Source organism: Bubalus bubalis, chromosome 16, assembly GCF_019923935.1.
Source record: "Bubalus bubalis isolate 160015118507 breed Murrah chromosome 16, NDDB_SH_1, whole genome shotgun sequence".
In the NCBI taxonomy this organism is placed as follows: Eukaryota; Metazoa; Chordata; class Mammalia; order Artiodactyla; family Bovidae; genus Bubalus; species Bubalus bubalis.
Window position 1 is genome coordinate 2,261,907 of NC_059172.1, and position 9,725 is coordinate 2,271,631.

The following is a 9,725-nucleotide window of genomic DNA, read 5'->3' on the forward strand; positions in this document are numbered from 1 at the left end:
CTGTGGAGCACATTTTGAGACAAGTAGCCTTATTGCGATCCACTTTTGACCATATATCAGCTCTTCTGTACTGTGTATGAACACCCTTCTTAGCAGAAAAGCATACAGCTTAAATGTAATATTAATACTTAGTATTTCTAAAGCCTGAATTCTCACATTTACCTCTGCTTTGTGTTTTTTCCAAGTTACTTAACTTCTCAAATGTGTTTATTTTTTTCTTTCTCATTTTTAGAAGGCAATCATAATAATGTCTACATGGGAGTTTTTTGTGAGTGCTGTGTTAGGTAAGGCCTGGCATATATGTTCAACAGCCATATACTATATTATGTATGTTATTGGCATAACATACATGAAAAAGTGAAAGTGAAAGTCGCTCAGTCATGTCCGACTGTTTGCAACCCTTTTTCCATGGACTGTATAGTCCATGGAATTCTCCAGCCCAGAACACTGGAATGGGTAGCCTTTCCCTTCTCCAGGAGATCTTCCCAATCCAGGAATCAAACCCAGGTCTCCCACATTGCAGGTGGATTCTTTACCAGCTGAGCCACAAGAGAAGCCCATAGCATACATAATACTATATTATATATATATATATATATATATATATATATATACACATACACACACACACACACCTATGCATTATACTACTAATGAAGGCAACATTACAGTCATTCTAAATGCTAATAACACCTGATTGGCAACCCACTCCAGTACTCTTGCCTGGAAAATCCCAGGGACAGAGGAGCCTAGCGGGCTGCTGTCTATGGGGTCGCACAGAGTTGGGCATGACTGAAGGGACCTAGCAGCAGCAGACCATAATCATCACATTTTATTTGCAGCATAATAATTTGTATGCATTTTCTATATTCCAGTTTAAAATGTAAGCTTCTGTATTTCTGGGAAAAAAAGGTTTTAATATGTTGTGTGTTCTTAAGGAATCTTTGTACGTTAATAAAAGAATAACAATAACCATAATAACATTTTTGATTGATTATCACTTTAGGCACTGCAATGAGATAACACATAAAAATTACCTTCCAAGCATATTATGATACAATGATGTATATAGTAGCATCAGGTTAATCTTATGAAAATGTTAAAGGTTTCATAGTACAAAGGATAGAATCTGGTGTTTAAATTTAGTTACATCTGTTTGCACTTTATATGCTCATATGTCTGGTGCTATATGGATAGTCTGCATCATGAACTTAGAAGAAAGATTCTAATGCATCTCTGGTAATAAGAGTAGAACTGTTTCTACCAGGACAAAAACAATAAACACCAAATATTGTTAGTCTATTACTTATTGAAAGATATGTGCAGCCTGAATACTTTGGTGTATGAGAATTCTATTTGGTCGTTTCTCAATAGAGTAGATATTAACCACCCCAAAATCACAAGGTAAATCCTAGGAATTACTCTATTGGAGCTTTTAAAACTCACAGGCTGTTGGGAATAACTTTAAATGTGATGGATTCTCCCTGAGAAATAGGATATGACTTGGCACACAATGATACAGATTCCTAATGAGTGAGAATAAAATGTACTCCAATCTGAAACTAATTGCCAACCCCAGTGGTTTTTCCTTTATGTAGGACAAGAGTTGAATTATTCTTACCAGTTGTCCATGCTTTTCCTACAACCCATACCAATCATTCCACCTGATAATTTTGTTTTGTTTTTACATTAGTTAGTTTATTTTAGTTGTCCTCCTGATAATTTTGACATTTGGGATGAGCATTTTTGTTTATTTGCATTTGTTTATGAATTTTATTCTGTGACAGACACTGAAAACAAACTTCCAAGGAACATGTCTTGCTAACTGTGGGCAATCCCTCTGGCTTATTTAGATTCTGACAACTTCTTTGACAACTTGAGTCCTGACCATAGCTTTACCCTTTGTGTAGTTTTCCCCATGTACATTTATTCATCCTTTATGTATTAGCTGAGGTGTTGCTTCTCTTGAGAAAACATTCTGGCCTGTCAATTTAAGGTAGATTTTTATCTTATATGGGTATGTGCTCCATTTATAATTTTACATCCTTCTCTCTGAGTTTGTTTCATGTTTGTCTTCTCCAGTAAACCTATGCATATGAGACTAGGCACATGTTTCTTTTGCCTGGATATGAACACCCAAGGCTAGGACTATGGTTCAACTCATCTGGGACCAATACACAGTTGAATAAATGATAATTCTAATTAATAGTTCAAATATTTCAGATGAAATAAGGCATGAAATTCTTTCTGGGATCCATTTGGCTTCATGGCAGACCTCTCTCCCTATCCTCCCATGTTTATGTCAATACTGGGCCCTAGAAATAAAGATGCAACTTGATGTTAGCATGGTCATAGAGAGTTAATACACATTATGCTAATACACTCATGACCTCCCTCAACAAGCAGAGCTGGATTCTTATAGACACATTCATTACCTGTTCTCCAGTAGTGAGACTAGGACCTGTTGCTCTCATGGGGACTTTGTCCCCTGAGAAGTTCATGAGTTTATAACGTTCTCTCTCTCTTCCAGTTTCCAATAATTCCATTTGGCCTTATATTATAGGTAACAGACCAAGTGCTAGAGCCCCTTGACCATTCATTCATTTAAATGATTGTCCGTACTTGTCTAACAGATATGATGGCCTTACCCAGACCGAGATGTACAGGGGGGCTGCAATAATGACCAGGGCAAATAATCATGACTTTGATTGTGGTGATCACCGTTTTCAGGACACTACAAGGATTCTCTTCTTTTCTCATGACAGCAGTAGTCTTTCAGGGAGGGTGTTGTTTTGGGGCTGCCTTTCCAATATCTCCATTTTCTAAATGAATATATAGTGGCTTAAGGAAATTAAGTGATTTATTTATTAAGAAGAAGAAAGATCAGCAGCTCTTACTGTGCAAGTCATGTTAACTACTTTTCTGCCATTCAGTAGTTTTTTTTTTTTTTTTTCAAAATTTCTATTTACTGTGAAGAACTTTTTCCTTTGGTCAAAGACTCAGAACATTTCCGTAGAATGTTTGTTTTCTTTTATGGACTGAATTTCTGATTTGAGACTCATATGTGAAAGTGTTGAATTTGCCTGTTCGTTGTCCAGGGAGCCAGGTAAGCATCCAGTTAAATCTGCAATCTGTATAAATTTTCAGGGCAGAGGTAACCAGGAAAACACATCAAGGCACCTGTTTCCATCTCTATTTATTCATAACTGAATACTGAACATTTTGAATGGAATGTTACTATGTGTCTGTAATTTTAAAATAAGAGACTGTGTTACCAATGCCATAGAAATTCTTAAGGAATTCTTAAGGAGGATATGCATTTATCTTGTTAAAACAAACAAAAGAAACAAGAGGGTCCCGAGTCTCTGCCTCCCCATGCTTGACTATGTAGAATTTAAACAAGTTGGTAAACCTTTCTCATTTTTAAATTTCCTCTTTGGGGATATGGTAATTGGTAATTTTAGCTCCATTGGCTAATCCCAATGTCTTTGCATCTCAACTGGAAAAATATGAAAATCTGGAGAGCACGTGACAGTGTTTATGAAAAGAGGAGGAATAGAGAGTGATAAATATGGGGGGTTCAGGCTAACAGACCCGTAGTAAAAATGCACTGAAAGAAGAGGTGTAAAAATCACATCAGAAAGGAGAATTTACAGGAATGAGGAAACCTGGATTTCAGTTTCATTCTTTTTTAAAAAAATATTTGTTTTTGTTTGTTTACCGGCACCAGGTCCTAGTTGTAGCACAGGATCTTTAACCTTCCTTGCCGCATGCGAACTTTTATTTGCAGCATGTGGGATCTGATTCCCCAACCAGGAATCAAACCTGGGCCCCCTGCATTAAAAGTGCAGAATCTTAGCCAGGGGATCACTAGGGAAGTCCCCCAGTTGTCATTCTGAAGCTTTGCTGTCATTAGACACCCAGAATTATTAACTATTAGATATATTGTCTGGTGAACTAGACTGTAAATTAGATCATGGTACCATCCCACTGATCTGAGGGACAAAAATGATGCTCTCTTCTTGGGAATAAAGAATAAGAATATATCATAATAATGATCATTGTATATAACTGTCTTCATCTTATACACTTTCTGATCAGGGAATATATATATATTCTTATGTCATTGTAAACCTTAGAATTAGGACACAACTGGATATACTGTAAGCACTTACTTAGTACTTGGAGAAAGAATAAATGTTGGATGAATAACTGCACAAATTTCAGCACTCTATGTGGCTTATTAGTTGAGGTTACTCAAAACTTATGCAACTTTTAGGTGTAGAAGTATTTTTTTTAAATCTTTCTTTCTGGAGAGAGGGAGAGGAACTAGATGGTATACTTGTGTGGATATCATCCTTATCACTTGGCTGGGATTCTGAAAGATAGTGTATTAAGCAAATTACCACTGGCTAATTGTATGTTTGATTCCCAAAGCTAGGCTTTTTACCTCTTACACTGCCTGTGAATGATGAACTCAAGAAATCATCTCACTCATGAATAAGCTAATATAATAATTGTTTTGTGCCAAGTGCTGGGATAGAGAGTTTAGATATATATAAAATATTAGGAGAATATGTTTTAGTGATCAAGAGCTCAGGCTTTGACATGACTTCAAATACCAGCTCTGCTACTTGCTAGCTTTATGGACGGCAGTGTGTAATTCCTTGTCAGCAAGCTTCAGCTTCCCCATACGTGAAATGGGAATAATATCTCCCATGATTGGGAGATGAGTCAATGTAGATATGCACAATGTTATATGGTGTCCAGAAAATAGAAAGCGCTCAGTAGTTTTAACTCTCATAGTTTAATTCATTACGTTTCTCTACTTATACAATATAGATGATCTGTATGGTGGATGAAGCTTAAATTAGGATAAAACAAATACGAGTAACAAAGTAACAAGGGTAACCTATGGTGCTCCATAGGTTATAACGGAAAGGCACTGTCTAGAGAGGAGGAGTTGCTGAAGATTTCATGGGAGTTTTGAAACCCCTGTTATTCTTTGAAGAATGAATTTGAATTGTAATTGAGGGCACATAGCTTCTTGTGCACTTTTTAATTATGTCCTGAACACCCAATATATGCTGATCTGATCCATAAAAATCCTTAAAGAAAGACTGCTGAAAGGTCAATACATGATTCAAAGATTTTTATAATTCTTATCAGTAGATTAAAGTTATCACAACAATGTGCCTGAAACTATTTTGTCTCCCTTGTAGGAAAATGCCCAATTAAGACACACTACTTTACATTATTGAGAAGAGAAATGGTAAAAAATAAAACGAAATGTTTCCAGTATATTCTTCCTCCCCCAATTTATGGACATCTAATATATGGGCTTCCTTTGTAGCTCAGTTGGTAAAGAATCTGCCTGCAGTACAGGAGACCTGGGTTTGATCCGTGGGTTGGGAAGATCCCCCTGGAGAATGAAATGGCAGCCCACTCCAGTATTCTTGCCTGGAAAATCCCATGGACAGAGGAGCCTGGTGGGCTGAAAGAGTCGGGCATGACTGAGCGACTAACACTTACTTACTTAATATATGAGTATTGACTTAGGTAAACAATAAACAAGAGGGTATCTTCTCTGGATAATAATGCCTCCCTGTGACCTCCCTAACACCACCAGCAGGGTCAGGAGGCTTCCGTCAAGACCTTCACCCTCCCTTTTCAGCCCACAGGCTCATAGGCTGGTCATCATCTCCTACTGTGTGTCACTCAGCACGAAACTAGCCCAGCAGCCACTCCTGCCCAACTCCTGAAATTACTCTACTCTTCCTTCTGCAATTTACAGTTATCAGCATAACCAGTATACACTTAACTTCTCCCCTGGAAGTTCCCTCAACCTACTCGCCCAGATGAAAACTGTGTCCAGGGACAGGGCTTCCCTAGCACCCATCTCAGAGGTGACAGTTTTCTTTCCTTCTTCCCTCTTAGAGCTGTATTGCTCCATGATCTTGACTTTGTAACATTAGCATACCCTGATTTTTTTTGTTCTCCAATCTCCTTCCTTAAGTGATGTCATTTAGTTTTGTGGATTTCATGTAATATGAGAAGGTTAAACCATAGCAATTGCCAATATACTTTGATTTAATAAAATCTGATGCAACAAGTCCAATTGTTTATTCAATCCTTCTAAGTTAGATGGCCTAAAAAATCTCGAACTCACCATGACTAATCTGAAATCATCTTTCTTGTCCTTTCTCAAACATCTGCTTCTTCTACACCATTCCCTCTAGGACTGTACAAAAAGAGAGGAATCAACACTGTTCCCTCTAATGTCCGACACTGAATACATCAGGAAATCCAGCAAGCTCTATTTATGAAATCACACTGATAACTAGATTATTTTCACTACTTCACTCACTATCACCTTGCTCCAAGCCATCATTAACTTCTGCATAGATTAATGGGATTACTGCACAGAAAAATGAAATGGGAGAAAGCACAGTGCCCCACACTTCATGCTCGAATGGAAGTTTTCCTTAACCTCATTGATGTTTTGGGTCTCTAGACAGATTCTGTCACTATCTTCTAACAGTAAGACTATCTATATTGATTGAATCTGGTTAAGTGCTAGATGGTATTCTGTATTCCATTTTTACAGGAGAAACCGAGGCTCAGACACCCTGGTTAATACACAAGATGACTCAGAAAATAAATCAATTCTGACTTGGCATAGCTGCACTGTTTATGACTTGAGTAAAACAGGGTTATTATTTGAAAAATTGGAGGAAATTATGGACAGAATATGAAAGTGAAAGGATTTGGGGAAAGAAGACAAGTGAATGAGTGAGCATATAGGATGTTTGATTTCAGAGTTATCTGGAATTTCTCAATTACAGCATTCACTCCTGTAATCAATGCATAGACCAATAACTCCGTCCTAGTCATAATGTGTATGGCAACCTGCTCCAGTATTTTTGCCTGGAGAATCCCCATGGATAGAGGAGCCTGGTGGGCTACAGTCCACGGGGTTGCAAAATGTCCGACTTCACTGAGTAACTAAGAAGTCATAATGTGTAAAAGCCTACAATGCCAGTTTGCATTATCACTTCAGTCTGTTGATGAGTTCAAGGGAAAAATGATGGCCAAATGATATTAAGCAATACCCGGTTATCTCATACAAGGTGGAGATAGAATTTGCACTCAGATATTCTTAGTCTGGACTTACACTTTAAACTTTTACTCTCTGATGTCTTTATTCTTTATAGAGGAGTTTCTCAGTATCCCACTCTGTGGGAATTACTCGTTCTATGTATCCTATTACCTGTGAGACTATTGAAGTCTTGAACATGATATATTAAAATTTGTATTACTAGAATAAAATACTGCTCTTGATACACCAGTGGTAACTACAATGAAATGAATTAAGTTACAGTAATCTATTTTATTGCATGAATATTCTGTTTGAAAATCTGAATGGAAGGATAGCAAATCTAAGTTTAATTAATTTATTTACTTTTCTTTTTTGGCCATACCATGTGGAATATGAGCTCTCCATTCCCAACCAGGGATCAAACCTGCACCCCCCTCATTGGAAGCATGGAGTCTTAACCACTGAATCACCAGGGAAATACCCTAACAAATTTCATTTTTAACAGATCTCTGCAGCGATTTTGCATAAGTCTCTTCATTCTTATGCCCATGTTAAATTCGGAAAATTCTGATATAAAGCATAACTTGAATGCAATTATGGTTCTGAGCTCAGTTACTACCTGAACCCTCTTTTCTCATTGATATAGTGCATCTTCATAATGCATAAATAACCCCCATGGAGAACAGTACAGTCGTGACTGAGTTCATTCTTGCCGGGATAACTGATGACCCACAACTGCAGGTCCCACTCTTTCTAGTGTTTGCTGTCATCTACCTCCTCACTCTGGTTGGGAACCTGGGGGTGATCACGTTGATCCTGCTGGACTCTCGTCTCCACACCCCCATGTACGTCTTCCTCAGCCACCTCTCCCTGATGGACTTTGCTTACTCCACAGCCGTCACTCCCAAAGTGATGGCTGGATTCCTCACGGGAGACAAGGTCATCTCCTACAATGCTTGTGCCGCTCAGCTTTTCTTTTTTGTTGGCTTTCTTGTTGTGGAAACTTTTCTTTTGGCTTCAATGGCCTATGACCGTCATGCAGCAGTGTGCAAGCCACTCCATTACACCAACATCATGACACCAAGGGTGTGTACATGGATGGTTGTAGGATGCTATGTCTTTGGCTTCCTCCAGGCCTCCATGCACACTTGGAATACATTCAGTCTCTCTTTCTGCAGATCCAATGTGATCGATCATTTTTTCTGTGATGTTACTCCCGTCCTGGCTCTCTCATGCTCAGACAGCATCAGAAGTGAGATGGTGTTTTTTATTTTGGCAGGCTTCAATATCATCTTCACTATTATGGTCATCTTGATCTCTTACCTGTTTATCTTTGTCACCATTCTGAGGTTGCGCTCATCTGAAGGACATCAGAAGGCCTTTTCCACCTGTGCGTCCCACCTCACTTCCGTCTCCATCTTCTATGGGACAGGCGCCTTCATGTACCTACAGCCCAGCTCCCGCCATTCCATGAGCACAGACAAGATGGCGTCTGTGTTCTACGCCATAATTGTCCCCATGCTGAATCCGCTGATCTATAGTCTGCGGAACAAAGAGGTCAAGAGAGCCCTAAAAAGGCTGTGGGGACCTTGAGAATGAGCTTATGGTTGCTGGGGTAGGGGGAATGATGGGGAAGGCATAATTAGGGAGTTTGGGACGGAGATGCACACACTGCTGTATTTAAAATGGACGAAGGGCCTACTGTAGGGCACATGGAACACTGCTCAATGTTACGTGGCAGCCTGGATGGAAGGGGAGCTCAGGGGAGAGTGGATATATGTGTATGTATGGCTGAGCGCCTTCACTGTTCATCTGAAACTATCACAACATTGTGAATCAGCTATATCCCAATACAAAATAAGAAGTTAAAAAATAAAATAGACCTAAAAATGGCTGTGGGGAAAGCAAAATCTTCAATAAGACATATATTTTAATTATGTATATACAACAACAGTATGGTTTCATACAAGTCATATCAAGCTAGGGAAAATATTGACTTGTTATGTCAACAATTATAAAAATGTTTTTACATCCTTTCTCAAGTTCTTTTTAAGTCTAGGAAGCAAATGTGTTGACAAAATGAGATCTCAGGAATAATAACATTGGAAGAATCAATCATGAAGCTATAATTCATATCTTTAAATTTCCATTTTAATTACTTTTATTGTATATTTGTTTCCCTGATCATCCACACTTTCATAAGCACATTTATACTCACCTGCATATTTAAGTACATGCTCACATGTACCTTATTCATGCAAATCACATGCAACTCACACACCTTTGTGTGGACAGAAAAATAAATTCAAGAGACAAATGGGATTCACCTTTTTTTTTTTTTAATAATTTGAAGCAATGGTTTTGGTGTCTGATAACACATTCTTAAATATAAACATATATACTTTTAAATAGAAAGAGTCATTTTGCATGTCATTTTATTTTAAAAAACTCTCTATTTGATACTATTTCATTTAAATAATTAATGTTCATACCAATCATCCTTGCTATAGGTTATTACTGAGTGCTTTTATTTTATTCTTTGTTCAACGATAATGAACATCATCAAATGGGCATCTTTATCTCAATTTTCATCTTTATCAACTCATCACCCAGAGTAACATCTTCA

General features: G+C 37.9%; 1 protein-coding gene across 3 annotated transcripts; it reads left to right on the forward strand.

Moving 5' to 3' along the window:
• Positions 1–7,771: 7,771 nt before the first annotated feature.
• LOC102408527 (olfactory receptor 5B12-like) lies at positions 7,772–9,104 on the forward strand. 3 transcript variants are annotated; one of them, XM_044928935.2, is made up of 2 exons: positions 7,772–8,656; positions 8,965–9,104. In XM_044928935.2, exons 1-2 carry the CDS (start codon positions 7,775–7,777, stop codon positions 9,031–9,033), a joined length of 951 nt encoding a protein of 316 aa, XP_044784870.2. In that variant the 5' UTR covers positions 7,772–7,774; the 3' UTR covers positions 9,034–9,104. The 3 variants fall into 3 exon arrangements, with proteins under 3 accessions (XP_044784870.2, XP_006056707.3, XP_044784869.2); XM_006056645.4 differs by having other exon boundaries at positions 7,772–8,676; positions 8,991–9,033; XM_044928934.2 differs by lacking the exon at positions 8,965–9,104 and having other exon boundaries at positions 7,775–8,692.
• Positions 9,105–9,725: the final 621 nt, after the last annotated feature.